The 16,586-nt window shown below is 50.0% G+C and overlaps 2 protein-coding genes and 1 long non-coding RNA gene across 3 annotated transcripts; 2 read left to right on the top strand and 1 right to left on the bottom strand.

The window, feature by feature from the left end:
* The first annotated feature begins 43 nt into the window (after window positions 1–43).
* On the top strand, window positions 44–951 carry LOC125319157. The gene is made up of 2 exons (XR_007200611.1): window positions 44–185; window positions 476–951. It is a non-coding gene; the product is annotated as an uncharacterized LOC125319157 (long non-coding RNA).
* On the bottom strand, window positions 881–10,966 carry NFU1 (NFU1 iron-sulfur cluster scaffold). Its single transcript, XM_048290197.1, has 8 exons — window positions 10,889–10,966; window positions 9,416–9,522; window positions 8,437–8,572; window positions 6,595–6,661; window positions 5,695–5,809; window positions 5,435–5,498; window positions 3,087–3,261; window positions 881–2,374 (listed from the first exon to the last, which is right to left on the bottom strand). The coding sequence occupies exons 1-8, from the start codon at window positions 10,933–10,935 to the stop codon at window positions 2,327–2,329; spliced, it is 759 nt and encodes a 252-aa protein (XP_048146154.1). The 5' UTR covers window positions 10,936–10,966; the 3' UTR covers window positions 881–2,326.
* A 57-nt stretch (window positions 10,967–11,023) lies between these two features.
* Window positions 11,024–16,276, top strand: LOC125319097 (smad nuclear interacting protein 1-like). The gene is given in 3 exon segments (XM_048290043.1): window positions 11,024–11,460; window positions 15,251–15,417; window positions 15,420–16,276. Coding segments are annotated over 3 exon segments (1,446 nt in total). The 3' UTR covers window positions 16,262–16,276.
* Window positions 16,277–16,586: the final 310 nt, after the last annotated feature.

Below are 16,586 nucleotides of genomic sequence, written 5' to 3'. Positions count from 1 at the left end.
CGCGCCGCCGCCGCCCCGCCCGCCCGGCCCGGGACGTGGCAGCCGCTGCCGGAGCCGCGTCCGCCGCGGGCGGGGGGCCGGGCGGACAAAGGGGTTCCGCCTGCCCCGAGGGACCGGCACCGGGCACGGGGCGGCGGAAGCACCACCCGGGACATGGGGATGGGCCCGTTCCCTGAGCGCCCCCGGTGATTCCCAGCCCTGGGGCGGGGGGGGGGGGGGGGAGCCCGTTCCCAGACCCTTCCCCGTAATTCCCAGATACCGGGGGGGGGAGGATAGGCCCGTTCCCTGAGCCTCCCCGGCAATTCCCAGCCCCCAGACCCTCGGGGGTGTTGCCCTTTTCCGGACCCTTCCCCAGAATTCCCAGCCCCCAGATCCGAGGCGGGGGGGTGCTCGTTCCCAGACCCTTCCCGGTAATTCTCAACCCCAGACAGCCGAGGGGAGATGTTCCCCCCCCGGTAATTCCCACTGATGCCAGGCAGGAGCTGCACCCACGGGATCATCCCCAGGCCTTTCCGCAGCAGTCAGCGTTTGGAGATCACCGAGTTACGACCCTGAGCGCCCAAGGGCTGCTCCGGGCTCGGGCAGAGAACAAGCGGCCCCGTCAGGCTCCCGGACCCCCCTGGCACGGGGTGCATCCCTCCCCAATCCACGTGGCCTGGCCTCTGGTTTCTTACTCTGTTCTATAACAGCACCTATTCAGAAGCAAGAGAAAGAAACCATTAAGATGAATCTGCAAAGCAAACTGGGACAGGCGTAACTGACCAAGGAGTGACATCCGTGCAGCTGGAGAGCTCAGTGATGCTGTCTGTCTGCAACCACCACCGTCAAACCCTGCTTGGAAACTTATTAAAAGCCGAAGGCTACAAAAGAGAGCAATGCCTTAAGAAAAATGCCATTCATTCAACTTTGTATTACACTAAAAAGTCAATAAAGAAATATTTCCTTAAAAAGCACGGAAAACCACCCACAATGTCAGGACACATAAAAGAACCCGGACGGGGAGTATTTTGAAGTTGCTGCCAGAACCTGGCTGAACACAGAGCAGTGAGGTCACCGGATCTCAGAAACATTAGAAGCCTGCAGCCAGCACACAGCCATCTCCCGGCCTTTCTTCCACAGTGAGGACACACCGGGACAAGCCAAGGGAGGTATCTCGGGACTGGAGCGTGCAGAGCAGCGCTCTCCCATCCTGCTCTCAGTGCTTCTCTCCCCCGTCACTTGGGAAGGGCTGACTTCACACCCTGATTTTTCTTCCATTTCCCCATCTTCCAGTAGGAACAGAATTCCTGGTCACAAAGCCATCTGCTGAAGCCAGGCACCAGGAAGAAATCATTCCTACCCACGAAAGTAAACACAGCTCCTTGCAAAGCCCCATTTAAGTATTTCAATGTCAGAACAACAAATATTTCTCTTCCATAGTGTGCAGGACTGGAAGGAGCCCTGCTCTGCCACGTCGCCCTGCAGAGGCAGCCAAGGTACGAGGCCGGAGAGCAAACAGGATGTGGCAGGAGCAGACACAAACACAGTCCCTCCTTCCCTCTGCCATCCTGCACAGGCAGTCCGTGCCCTCCAGCACTGCACCTTCCCCCCGTGGTGGAGAATTACACCGAGAAATCAGCTGCTGCATGTTTAAACACACCACTAATGGTGGCTGAACAATTTTACTTCTAAATGAGCTAATTAGTCTCTGTACTTACTGAAGCTGATAAGAATCATTCTTTTCTAACATTTACTTTAGAAGATACGATTTTTATAACAAACGTTTTTTGTTTCTGTTGCTATTGTTTGCACAGTGGTAACTTTCCACAGCCATGGCAGTGTTACATCCTCCAAAATGAACAGTTGATGTTACAGGTTATCTTTCACACACAAAAATTTGATAGGAATCAGCAGCTTTTTAACAAGACTTGATAAAATTAACATTCCTGAAGCTCCCATTTACAGAGTAAGGACAGAGAGTCCTGTCAGTCCCAGAGTTGGGGGAATAAATATTTAATATTGCTATTGCACAAAAAAAGTCAAGAAACTTATGCCTTCTTTTTTTTTTCAGTATTGAAGTTTCTGTATGAAAAAACAATACAGAAACACATCACCGTTTTCCGAGCCCACCATTTCTTTGTAAAGACATAGCACAAAGTAGAACAAAAGATTTTTTTTGTAATACAGGGCATTTAATAAATTAATGGATGAACTGCTTAAACTGGTGGTACATTCTCACTGTAAGTACAACTATTTTTCTGACAAGGCAGATTTGGTTGTTCCTCAGCACAAAGATGGTTTACATACATGAGGAGGTAAATGCTTATTTGGCCACAGATGATGAAGCTCAAGTAGAATTTGCTTCTTTCTCCACGTCATCATCGTCGTCAACAACCTGAAATCAAATCCAGAAGTGGTTTAGATAAACAGTTTAAGCTCTCAGTCCTGCACGATTTATTACATTAAATCCCTGCTGGGCCCAAGGAGAACAGCAGTTATTCCACACCACTGAACGACAATGGGCTCATGAGGAAGGTAAGAAAAACTGGCAATCCAAAATGCCAGGAGGAAACGTGCTTTAATTATAGGAGCTGGTCAAGTTACCATAAAGGCCATGGAAACAATCACTCCAGAGATCAGGTACTTCATGAGAAAGCCAAAGAATCTGCATTTCAAGGGACAAAGCTCGTTGCTTTTTATCACATCAAGTCACCAAAGCACAAAGGTAACAGCAAACAACTGTGTCCAGCTCTGGGCTCCTCAGTAGAGGAGGGGTGTGGCACACCGGGGGGAGTCCAGCGAGGGGTCTCCTCCCTCTCCCGCTGCCAATGCGATCAGCCAGCCCTGCCCAGGGCCACTGCTGCTGCTCAGGCCAGCCTGGCACCCACAGCACCCAGGGCTGCTCCCCGGCCAGGCAGTCCCAGCCCACGGGCTGGTACAGGACCTTGCAGAGTTCTCCATCTTTGCCAAGATACAGCTTCTGACTTGGAAAACCTGCATCTCTACATCCCTGGTTTTCCCTAATTGCCAACCTGTTCCTGCTGGAAAGGGATAAAGAGCTCCTTTTCCACTGAAAAGAAAACATCTGTGATCTCTCCCCAGCCCACCTGTTCGACGCCTTCGACCTCAGGGATGTAGAACTGGAGCATGTTCTGTATCCCGTTCTTGAGGGTGATGACGGAACTGGGGCAGCTGGTGCACGAACCCTGCAGCTTCAGCTGCACAATCCCATCCTCAAAGCCTTTGTAAATAACATCACCACCATCTTCTTGCACTGTGGGCCTGACGGAACACAATATTCAGCCTAAGGCATGTAGAGCTGAAACACGGATCCTTCCAAAACCCCTCAGTAAAGCAACACTCAATACTCACAAAAACTGTCAAGACAGAGGGATTTAGTCAGTATTTCTCTACAACTACCTGGTTCACATTTCCAACAACTCCTACTGTGTTGGACTATCTAACATAGAAACTTTCTCTGTAGGACAGTAGGCAAAACATTATTGCAATGAATGCAGCAGTGTATGAAGGAATCACTGAAACTTTAGGGTGGAGAGTGAATACCCTGGAGCAGAGCTCGATCCAGCCTGCACAGGCACCCTGGCTTGCCTGGAGGCCCTCTCCACATGCAAAAATTGCCTCAGTTACTGCCAATACAACAGGGGCGTGTACCCCCAACAGGATGCAGCGCAGCTGTCACCTGTGATAAGAAGCCCTGCTTCCATAAATAAATATGCAGTTCTCCACAATTTACGCAGGACAGAAAATAGCTCCAACTATAAAAGCTTAATCCTGCTCAGGGGTGAAGGAACCAGCTCCTGATAAGCTCACCCCAGTGCCGTGAGCATTTCTGCAGCCTGCTCTCCCTTTGCCAGCCACAAATGCCCAGCACTGTAGCTCTGTCCCCATAGCAACATTTTTCCAGACCAAGTTAAAACCATCAAGTTACTCTTAACAGAAGCTCTTTATACTGATTTCCAAAATAACTCTCTGAGAACTACAGTCCTAACAGAAAAATCTGTGAACCTGACACATTTATTAACTCACCACAGCAAATTATCTCCATTCCAGAAGGCCAAAGATCATGATTTAAAATTCCATTTTTCTTACTTGAATTAACTTTCTGACACACTGCAGGACCTTTCAGATGTACATTCCCCCCATCCTGCACCTTCTGACAACTCCTCTGCATTTAATTCTGATTTGCTGGACAATAAATGCTCTATGTGTAGCCTGGTTTATGTATAACTTCTGAGAACTACCCTGCTGTAAAATGAAGGAAGATACATCACTGCTGGTATTCTCATCAACAGCTTCTTGGTCCATTGATGGGTACTGGGGGAGGAAATGAAAGAAAAGGTGGGAAAACCAGAATTTTGGGCAGAAATTCTGTGCCTGTTATGAAAGGCCCCTCGGAAATCAAGGACTGACACACTCCAGCGAGCTTAAACAACCAGGTACCCGGCAGGAGCATGAACATTACTGTCACAGCTTTATACAACTTTATACTTGGCTTCTGGCTTCAACACTTAGCACAGATGTTTGGGAAAATGTTACAGCTTATTTCTACTTTTCTTCCTTTCTCAGGAAAATCAGCCAGCACCATGTGTCAGCTCTGAGATAAACAAATTTTTAAATTAAGTGATATCACTTTAAATGCGGCAACTAAAAAAAAAAAAAAGAAATACAAAGGCCCAAGTTCATCATAACTGCTATGATTTTGACCCACAAACAAGTTTCTGGTTCCTGCAGTTTGTGAGCTGGGGAAGATGTCACCATCAGATATCGCAAACACATCACACATCTTCCCCTGCATCTCAAATGTCAAGTCATTTATTGCTTTCAGTTCGCTTTGGAAGGCAATTAATGAGCACAGAAATATTCTTCAGGTAAACAACACAATCCACAGCCACTCTTGAGACTTCATTAGTTACCACCAGCTTCCGAATTCAAGCTGTGGTAAAGCACCACTAAAATCACAACGGAATGCAACGACAAAATCCATGGAAGCCCAGCATTTTCCACTAGGAAATTTTCCTTTGGAGTATAAACTGCTTTGGAATACTTGGAAGGGAAGGACAAGAACAATTAAGACAGACATTAATACAGAGAGAAAAAAGTGCCTGTAAAAGCAAAGCCTGTGCTGTTTCCAGCACTTAAAAGCAGCCAGATTAAAACCATGGACCTGTCAAAGGCACTGTGGAGAGCAAGCCCAGGTCTTGCTCTGAAGTCACTCAGCAAAGAGGACTCTGCTCAGCACAGGAGCTTCAACAGGAAAACCAGAGAGAGTTTTCAACTGAACAGCATTCCCAACCCTGGCCAGTTCTGCACTCGAACCCCTCCACACCAGGTGCCGAACCATGAAATCACATTCCCAAAGAAAACGCACTGTTCCCTAAATAAACCCAAACCCCAAGACTAACTCACTCATCCAGCAGCAATGCTCCCTGTTCACCTGATTCTTGTATCCAGCAGCTCCTTAATCATCAGTACAACTTCATCATCTTCTTCTGAAGCAGCTTGGGAAAAGAAAAATGTGCAAGTCAGAACACAGAGAATTCCAGGCTACAAATTCCTGCCTGAGTTCATCTTAACAAGTTTTTTATTTAAATTCTCCTGCATGCTTTTCTGAGGGAGAAGTGGAGGCTCCTTCTGGATGGCACAAAAGCTAAACCCAAAGGCAGACCTTGGCCTCTCCCTGAAGATTTGATTTACCTGTGTCTGTCCTAGGTGCCTCATCAGTAACCACAGGTAAGCCAGAGGCAAAGAAATCCATTATAGTTGCATAAATATCTGGTTTCAGTAAGTTCCAGTCCAGGTCTTCACTCTCCTGTGAGAATCAAAAGAGGGGAAAAAAAACCAATGAAAAAGAGTACCTGCCTGCTGCTGCTGAGTTACACAGAGATTCTGATGTTAAAAATACCCTCATGGACTCTCACATTTGATGCATAGGTCGGACTTCATAGTTCTGTCAAGTCCAGCTTTGCCAAAGAAGCTTAGTCAGACTCAATTTGTGACAGTCAAAAGAAAGGTCTCCTTGTCTGCAAGCCAAGCAATGCTTTTAAAGCATTAGCTAAAAAGGTGTGGAAGTCTCTAAAATAAGTTATTATTGGACACATATTTTTACCAACTGTTTCAGAGACTCAAGATTATCAATTTACCAATTTATCATTCCCTGAATTGCCCTGCACTCTCACTGCCCAGCTCCTACATAACCCCTTATCTCTGGTGCCACAGGCCCCACACCTTGTGCAAACACACCTCATCCTGGTCCTACAGCGACTCTGGGACGTGTCCACAGCTCACCCAGCCCCAATCCTGCTCCACACAGAGCCAACTTCCGAGCTGACCACGGGCACAGGGCTTCAGCCAGTCCAATGCTGAGCATTTCCAAGACCAAAGAATCTACAGCTTCACTGGGAAGCCCCCTCCAGTGCTCAGCCACACACTGCAGTTATTCATTTTCTTTTCTATTAAAGGTAGCTCCCTTTAGTCACTTGTGGACACAGCCTCTGGATCTTCCACCGTGCCTGTCCAAGAGCCTGGCTGGATCTGCTCGATGGCCATTTCCAGACAGCTCATCTTCTAGCACAGCCAAACCTCTGCTCTGCTTACCTTGGTGATTGTGATGAAGTCTGGTCCAAAGAAAACACTTTTAACTCCTTCAACCCGGAATAACTGTCTGTTAAGGAAACAAGAAAAAAAAAATAAAAGGCAAAAATGCACCCAATCTAACAAATTGAGTTTTAATTTTAACAATTAACAATATGGTTAATGAAAACACAACAATTGCATCAAAAGAAAAAAAAAAATAATTAAAACTGATGCAGGTAAATACAGTGTAAGGCTGTGGTTTTTGTAATTACGGGGAGAAAAAGGATGTTCTCTTGAAAGACTGGAAAACATCAAAAATGCAATGAATGAAGGAATCAGAAATCTTACCACAAAAGCATGTGTCCTGGAAAATGATAAAAGTGATTTCACAATACCCACTCGAAAGAATTTCTGCACATGAAACAGCTGTATGTGCACTGAGTGTTTACACCACTAAATCAACTGGATTCTGAAATTACTTAAACTATGGAATTATGCAAGTGTATCAAACCACCTGAAATAAATTAAATTATTTTCTTCCCTCCCTCTCCTCCAGGGAGCTTTTGTTAAATCTTTGGAAAACTAATATTCGCTTTTAAAACAAACAGTCATCCCATTTACAGAAACTGTAACCTGGGTTTAGTGATGCACAGAGCAGGCAGTTTTTCCCATGAACCTGCACAATACACACAACCAAGCTGGTCTGCCCTGCACACATGGCAGCACATACATGATCTTGGATGGAAATGTCTATTTGCAGACAGATGACAACAAAAAGCCACTTTCTGACAGTCGATTTCACCCTGCAACCCAATGCACCTTGGCACAATGAGATCCTACAGCTTCAGCACTCTGCTAACACGCTGTGATGTCCTCAGAAACCTTTCACATTGGATTTATTACTGCAAGTCACGGAGCTCTGCCTGCAAAAATCCTGTTTGCTCTCAAACAGCCCTGCAAGAGACCTCTGGAAACATCAGAACTGCGTGTTTGATAACCCCCCAGCTCCTGGAGGGAATGCCACGGCCAACAGCTTCTGCTTTTGCACAGAATTCTGCCAAGGTGCATAAAGCTGCCTTGGCCTGGCATCTCCAGGGGTAACCCACTGCAGCATTCCTGGGTATCACCCCTGGCCTGAAGCCCTTCCACCCACAGAACACACAGAGTTTGTTTTCAGAGACTGATGTGAAAGCAGTGACACACATGCAAAATGGGTGCTTCCAAATACTCCCAGAGACTTGTGATGGTGCTCCAAGCCCCTTCTATGCCACGACATATGAACTGATTCTTACTCCAGGTTGTGCATTTGGGTTACTGAAAGCTGCACTCCCAAGACCTGTTACAGATCCAGCCCAAAATAGGGGCCTTTCTTTGAGCAAAGCACGAATCTTCACTGAAGGAAAAATCCACTGGCTTTGAAGTTCAGCCCCAGCACCTGCCAAAGTGAGCTACTGCATTTATTTGAGAGTATTTGGAGGCTATTCACTGACTGTTTCCCAGTTCTGAAGTTACATGATTTCCAAGTAACTACTTGCATGAAGAGTGCTCTGAGGGGAATGAATTTGAGAAATCAGGGCCAGAGGTCTCGCTGACGATGCAACAACTGCTCACAAATACTGACTTGTAACCCCTTCTCAATCCAACTGCATGAACCCGACCGTGGTGCCTTCTGCCATGCCAGAGCTGTAGGGAATACAGACAACCAACCTTCCCAGCTTTTATCTCAGGCAGCACTAAACCTCAAATCCAAGCAAGCTGCTCCTAAGGAGGAGCAGAATGATCCCAAGCTGTGCTTAAAAGCATCAGTTGTAGACACAGAGCCCAGACCAACCCCCAAACCAATGATGATGTGTTTAATAATACCTTGCTAAAGGTGAGCAATATGCTGCAGCTGGTGTAGAAAACTCCATAGTCCTCGATTCCAGCACTTCCCTTCCTGGAATAAACTTCAAGCTATTTGGATTTGGTGTGTCCTGAGTTTGAATAAACATGCCTCTTACTGGAAAGACAAAAACAAAGAAGAGAAGTAATACAATCAAACCTAAGGAGCTTAAATGAAAGTCAAGTCCTGATTACTCAGCAAGCCCAGGGTGATCCCTCTGCTCCAGAGAACTGCAGCCCGGGCAGCCATGAGGCTCTAAAACACAACACGAGAGCCTTCAGAGCCACAGAACACTGGCAAACACGGGCACATCATCTCACAGGAGACAGCATGATAAAAGGAACCTTGTCTTAGCTGCTTTTGTTAGCTTTTATTTACTAAAAAGCATCGAGCTGCATGAGACTCTGAAACTAAAATTAAGAAGAAACTTCTGCCTGAGTAGAATCATTTAAATGATATTTCCATCTGTGACTAATTCCATGCAATAGCACCTGCAGAATCTTTTTGTCTTAGACTCTTTCTGCTCCAGCATTGAGGGGCAGTTGTTAAATCTGCAAAAGCACAAAGTTTTCTGTGGTACCAAGTTTCACAGGTTTTTTTTTTATTTTTCTTCCTTTCCTGAGCATTGCAGCCTATCAAACACGTGGCAGGTACAACAAACTCAACCTCAAATTCAGGGTAACACCAAATTATGGATAACATTAATGGAGAATCCTGTCAATGCACCACACATGGATGCATGTTTAAGAGCAGGAAAATTCAAAAGAGAAAATATTGAAGCTCTGAGAATGAAAAGCTTCACTTGCAGCCTTCCTGGGCTCTATCTGGATGGTCAGCACTGCATTACAACCCACCCAGGAATTGTTACCACTCAGAATGAACAGCAAACTTTCAGCATTGCCATGGGACATAAAAACCCACAACATGCTCATCTGTTAATTTTTAACTGCAGGTATTTACCTGCACGATGCCACACAGCAGATGGAAGAGATGGCTTCTTTTGCAGAAGTTGGTGGAAAGGCTGTCGAGTTGTCAGATTATGATCTTTTAACAGCATATGACAGAACCTAGAGAAAAATAACTTTACTAACAATTTCCAAATTCCACATTTGCACTGTCCCAAAGAAAGAGTATGGCAGATGCTTTTAGCAGCCCCGGGGACTCAGCAAGACACACCTGGGGTGGTGTCATTGGCTCAGGCAAAAGTAAAGGGGGGAGAGCAGCGAGGAAAAAGGAAAAAAACATTAAAAGGAAAAGCAAGACAGAGTGATGGGAGTAACAGGTTTCAGTTTCACAGCTGTGAATACCTGATTTCTGTAACTGTATGCACAGCCAACAGCATCCGGGTATTTCAAAGCAAAGCGAACATCAGAAAATGAAAACAAAACCCACTTCATGTCACAGACTAATTATTACATACTAAGGATCAATTATTATCTGGTTCCTCTCCTCCTTACCAACTATGAGGGGGGAAAGCTGGTAAACTAAGTGAATACCATCTGCAGGGGCTGTTCTGTAAGAGGCTGGTTCTCTCTGGGGTCATGGGGCAGAACACAAGCACTGCACAGAGGCCCAGAAGCCTCAAGCATGGAACAGGAGAGAAGCTTTGTCTCCTGAAATGAACATCCCTGCCGTGAGGGCAGGACACATGAACACAGAAACGGTCTAAATCCTGTTATTTGCTTGCTTTTGTGGGTTTGGGAGCAGGTAGAAACCACAACAGGATGGGTAAGGAAGGCTCCCCAGAAGTTCGCTTTTCTCCCTTTAGCTAATAATGATTATATCCCATTTTACAGTGCTCAGCACAGAGCAGGTGTGCCCAGCGGCACAGCGTCCCCCTTACTGATTGATCTTGTGCAAATTATGGGGGAGGAACTTCCTCTTATTTCGTGGCCCTGAAGATACAGGAGTGGGGGGGTGTAACAGCTCCTCATTGCCTGATCTTGTGCACACGTGGGGGTGCAGAATTACCCCTCACTGCAGGGTCCTGAGCGGGTGTGTGGGGAATTACCCCTCACTGCAGGGTCCTGAGCGGGTGTGTGGGGAATTACCCCTCATTGAAGGATCCTGAGCCGGCTACTTGGGGAATTACCCCTCACGGCTCTCCCCGGGTGTGCAGGGCTGAGCACTCCTCAGGAGCTGCGTGTCGGGAGGAACTACCAGCTCGGGGCTGGAAAGGGCTGAGAAGGAGAAACCGCCTCTCGCTGCCCGCCATGAAGAAGCGTCACCCCCGTCCGCGGTGGAGAAAGGAAGGGGAACAGCAAGGAGCACCCGGGGCGGCCCTGGAGGTCGCGGTGCCGCTAACTGCGACACGGCCCCCTTTCAGTCGCGCGGGGAAGGGGCGAGAGGGGCCCCCTCCAGGAATAAGCCGAGCTCCCTCCGGGAGAAAGCCGTGCCGGGGCAGCGGGAGCCGCGGGCCCCGCGGTCACCTACCGCCCGCCCAGCCCCGCCGCCGCGCAGAGCCGCCGCGCCGCCGCCATCTTGGCGCTCCTCGGGGCCGCTCCTTGGCGGCCCGGGCACGGCGGCGCCCCCTGGCGGCAGCGCCTGAGGGGGACAGCGGCCCCTCATATGGCGGAGGCGGTCGGGACGGAACGGCCACCGGGGCCAGCGAGCCCAGCGGGGCCAGCGAGCCCAGCGGGGCCAGCGAGCCCACCGGGGCCAGCGGGGCCACCGAGCCCACCGGAGCCACCGAGCCCACCGGGGCACCGAGCCCACCGGGGCCAGCGGGGCCACCGAGCCCACCAGAGCCACCGAGCCCACCGGGGCACCGAGCCCACCGGGGCCAGCGGGGCCACCGAGCCCACCAGAGCCACCGAGCCCACCGGGGCACCGAGCCCACCGGGGCCACCGGGGCACCGAGCCCACCGGGGCCACCGAGCCCACCAGGGCCAGCGGGGCCACCGAGCCCACTGGGGCCACCGAGGCCACCGAGCCCAGCCGCTGCCGGCACTGCCAGGGCCGCCACTGCTCCCGATGTGTTCCCGAGTGTCACATCCACGCGGCCGGTAAATCCCCCCGGGGACGGCCCTGGGCAGCTGTGCCAGGGCTGGGCAGCCCTTTCCAGGAAGGAATTTCCCCACTGTCCACCCTGAGCGTCCCCCGGCCCAGCCTGAGGCCGTTCCCTCTCCTCCTGTGCCCGTTCCCCGGGAGCAGAGCCCGACCCTCCCTGGCTGCCCCTTCCAATCAGGGAGTTGTGCAGAGCCACAAGGCAGCACAAAGTCTCTCTCAATGGACACACCAAGACAGAAATGAAATTAGGAAGTGCAGCAAAGCCCAAATAATATTTTGCACTAACAAAGTCTTGGCAGCTGAATGCTACAGAAAAACACGTTTAATTAGCACACAGTGAGCCTCCACGTCTCCCCGTGCCCAGGTGTCCAGCTGCACCAGCACTGCATTAACACCACTGAGGCTTTGCAGGGAGGGCTCAGGGCTTTGTGCTGCCTGCAGCTGCAGCGCTGCCCTGGATGGGAAGGATTCTCTCTGGAATATAAACTGGATATAAACCGAAATATCCTCTGCTTAAAGCAGCAAGATCAGTTTGACTTTACAGCTGCCAGATAAAAGAGCAGGGCCAGACTCAGTTCAGTACTTAGGTAGGAAGAACTCATTAAAACCCAGATTCCCTGTATGCAGCAGAAGTATTTTCCACGGGGAGGGGAGAAGGAAGGCACAATGGAGACGGTGGTTGTCATCAGATACAGTTTTAATAAAATGTACATAAGTTTACAAGTGGAACATTTCTTCATGATTACCAGGAACAGACGATCCCAACCGGAGTGCAAAACTTGAGCCCAGGGATCTGCCAGGCAGAGGTGCCAGGGGGACAGGGAGAACGCGGCCCTTGGGACACAAGTCACTGTGGGGCTCTGTGAGTCGCTGTGGGGACCACGGACACTCCCAGCTCCACGTGGACACAAAGGAGTTTCTCCCACCAGACTCGGTGTGTAGGATGCATCCCACACCAGAGCCAGCCCCCTGCCCTCCCACCCCATCCCTTTGGAAGCAAGGGATCAGGAACACTGGATCACATTCTCCCTCTAACTTCACAGGGAGTATTTCTAGGTGTGTGTGAGGGTATTTACCCACCTACAACAGAAACTACAGGCCGTGGGTTATTTCTAGAAACACTAATGCAGCTGATCAGGTTTCAGGAATGTGTTTCAGAACTGGAACAGGATTTCACTGTCATGATACTACTGTAAAAATGCTTTGGGGTCTGTCAGTGTGCTCAAAGGCATCGATTAAACACCGTGAGGAAAGAAACAAAAACCCACAAATATTCAACTCCCCAACACAAAAGTCTTTGGTGGAAGCTGAGTTAAAGTAACCGATTACCACTTTGGAGTGATTGAGTTCAGCAATTAAGCAGATCTCGCCCGGTTTTGCTGCGTTGCACTGAGGACACGCTCAGGCCTTGTCGCCAGTGCTCATGTGGGGTCGGGGTCACGAGCTCAGCGTCACCGAGGGCTCCACGTACATCCCAGCCCGAGTGTGCGCTGGCTTCGGGAGGCTGAAGTGTAACCCTGACAGCCTCTGACTGGTGCCGAGCTGGCTGAAGGGAGAGGGGACACGGGGACAGCCCCCAAAGCCCTGCAGCAGCTGGGGAGAACAGACCCCCCAGCCTGGCCCAACGTCACGGCAGTGAGCACAGATCCAACTGCTTGTTTCACTCACAGAAACTCTGATTAATCACCTTGGAAGAGGCTTTAGTGCATTCAGTGGGTGAGAACCAAGAGCCAGTCCCTCTCCCAGCAGGAATCCGGGATTGTCGCAGGGACGTGAAAACACTCTGTGCACGAGGACCCAGGGCAGCAAACACCATTTACCTACAGCATTACGGAAGACATGAAACCAGTGGTTCTTTTCAGAACACTGATTTCAAAACACCCCATTGAGTCTGTATAAATCTTACTTCATTAAGATCACTGATTGTGTGGCAAATAATTAGCATGATTCTTCCCCATTCATTAAAACAGTAAACTTTAGAGGCTATGGAAATGAAATTTCCACTTATAACTCATCACACTGAGGCTGCAGCAGTGGTAGTGCAGGATTAGGAGGAACACAGGCTGGAAACGAGAAGGGTATCGGAGTAACAGGCATTGAAACTGAGTTTTCTGACCATAACCAGAAGTCCGATTACTTTATGAGTCACATGCAGAGATACAAACGAGCTGCCTCCACCCCCAGAAGAGAAAAGCGTTTAAGCACTGGATGTGTCTGGCAGGATCATGAGCTCTGGGGCACAGTTAACCTGCTCTTCGTGTAAAGTGTCTGAAGGACAGAAAAGCTGCCAAAATGCCAGCTGGAAATTCAGCCTGATCTAAGGCGGGCAGGGCTGGAGTTGAGCCCACACACCTCAGCGCACCTTCCCTTCCTCCGAGCATGAAGGGACAGGCTGATGCTCCTCCAGCATCAGCTCTGTGGGACCTGTGGTACTGACAGAAGCTTCACAGAATTATTCAGAAGCAATTTTTTCAAGTAAAAATGAAGAGAAGGAAGGAGAATCTGAATCCAGTGAGCAGAGGTAACACCTTGAACCTACATGGTTCACACAAGGTACCTGCTCACTCCAGCAAAGCACCTCCCTGTTCCACAGGTTCATCCCACAGCACCAAGGCCTGACCTCCCTTCCAGCAGCTTCTGAGCAAATTCAGCAGCTCAAGTGCAGCTCCTGGCTCAGTGTGGCTGTGACACAGGCTGGTGTTGGAACAAGTCTGGGCCCTCACACTCACTCTCTTGAATTCACAGTTTGCTGTCACAGTCATTCTCTATGTCTCTCACTGATCCCATCCAGCAACAAATGACTTGGGGGAACAGATACTTAAAACAAAAACCACCTTTCGGGTGTGTATTTACACAGAAAACTAAACAACAAAACATAATAACAGCATCAGCGTTGCTGAAGAAACATCTCAAGGGAAACCCAGAAACTTCTTTACAGTACTTCTGTTTTCAAGAGGTGGTGATGGAGGACAGAAAGCCCCATAACCACCACTATGCACCAATATTTATTAACTCCGAGTGCAGCCGCGCAGGGCAGGAGGGTCCCAGCTCCACGAGCTCCCCCGACCTGGGCTCGGCTGGTCACTATTCACCAGCAACTTGTGGGAGCCAACGTGGCCTCCCTGCATTCCAGAATTCTCCCTCCCCACCCCAAGGCTCTAAGAACTCAGTCCAAGCTTTTCCCTCTCCCTTCCAGGCAATCCCCACATCCAACAGAACACTTGGCTCGTCTCTTGCAACTGGAAATATTTTGGAGGGGAACTGAATTAAGGGAAGGGAAAGGGAACACAGAGTAGCTGGGGTTTCTTTCCAAGACATTGTTCCACTAGATGAGGCCTGATGAGTTTAACATCTCAACAGACTGGGAATAACACAGAAGATACACAAAAGATATCAGCCAGCAACGGCGATTAAAGGCCATCAAAGGAACATCAACTCCACACAACACCCCTGGCATGGTCGGAGACACCTGGCCTGGGAGAGATAAGAATGAGGACCTAATTAACATCGGAGGCAGAGAGAGATCTGTACCCAATAGGAAACCAAGTACTAAGAACTACGTAACCTGGAACCAATGAACATCGAACCAATGAATTTCTATGGCGTTTTGACTGTATAAAATATGTGCAAAATTTCGTAAAACTCATGAGTCATAGAATGATTTTCTCTACACACCCGGGCTATGTGTGGATGAAATTATTTCTGTTGCACATCCTGGCCAGATATTTCTGGCCTCGATTCTTTAACACTAAGAACGTTGTTGGAGGGTTTTTGTTTTTCCCGCAGTTTCGGTGCCACGGGGAGCGGGAGATGGAGCGGGGCCGGCCGGGAGCGGCTTCTCGTGCCCGGCGCCCCGCATGAGGACACGGCCGAGAGCCGCGGCAGCGGGGCACCCCGGCGGAGGAGCCGCTCCGGGCGGAGGAGCCGCTCCCGGCGGAGGAGCCGCAGCCGCAGCCCGGCGCCGTGAGGGCGAAGCAGGAGCGAGAGCATCACTGTGGCAAGGGGAACGAGGAGCGGAACCAGAGACGCCTGTCAGAGCAGGAGCGGCGGCGGTGCGGCAGCGGTGACCGGGACAGGCACAGGGAGCACTCGGACCGAAAGAACCCCAGTGACGGGCCGGGAGCTCGCGGCCATGAGCGGGACATGCAGAGCCTGCCGGAGCAGCAGGCAGAGAGGGAGCTCTGCAGTGAGAGAAGGCGAGAGCACCGGCAGGGCACCGAGGGCAGCGGCGACCAGTCCGAGAGCAAACCCAAAGGAAAAGCTGCTGTGAAGAAGGAGAAGCCAAGCTTCGAGCTGTCCGGGGCACTGCTGGAGGACGCCAACACGTTCCGGGGGCTGGTGATCACGTACAGCGAGCCCCCCGAGGCGCGCATCCCCCAGACGCGCTGGCGCCTGTACCCCTTCAGGAACGAGGAGCTCCTGCCGGTGCTGCACATCCACAGGCAGAGCGCGTACCTGCTGGGCCGGCACCGCCGCACTGCCGACATCCCCATCGACCAGCCCTCCTGCTCCAGGCAGCACGCCGTCTTCCAGTACCGGCTGCTGGAGTACACCCGAGCTGACGGCACCGCGGGCCGCAGGGTCAGGCCCTACATCACCGACCTGGGCTCGGGGAGCGGCACCTCCCTCAACAACCAGCGCATCGAGCCCCAGCGCTACTGCGAACTGAAGGAGAAGGATGTGCTCAGGTTTGGGTTCAGCAGCAGGGAGTACGTTCTGCTTCATGAATCCTCAGATAAATCTGAGGCCAGTGCAAAGGACGATGATGAGGATGAGGAGAAAGAGTCTGACAGTTAACAGATGAGGAAGAAATTGGGGAGCGGCAGAGGAGAGAAACTCCTTGCAATTGAACAGGCCCACAGTACTCTCAAGTCCATGCTGTTAAAACAAAAAAGGGGCAGTGTAGGGATGGGATACACCTCCCACGAAAGACTGCAAAAAGCCTTATATGTTCTTAATTTTTTGAACTGCATTCAGAATGACCTAACCCCAGTCCAACACCGTTTTAGTGTATCACAAATTCACTTAGAAAAAGCTCAAGTATATCAATGGGAAAGCCCCTTTCCATTAATAACCTGGGGGTGAGGATATGCTTGTGTTTCCACAGATTCCGGTCCACGAT

Source organism: Corvus hawaiiensis, chromosome 36 (assembly GCF_020740725.1).
Source record: "Corvus hawaiiensis isolate bCorHaw1 chromosome 36, bCorHaw1.pri.cur, whole genome shotgun sequence".
NCBI classification, from domain to species: Eukaryota; Metazoa; Chordata; class Aves; order Passeriformes; family Corvidae; genus Corvus; species Corvus hawaiiensis.
Note: the sequence above shows the minus strand (reverse complement) of the source record. Positions and strands in the feature narration are given on the sequence as shown.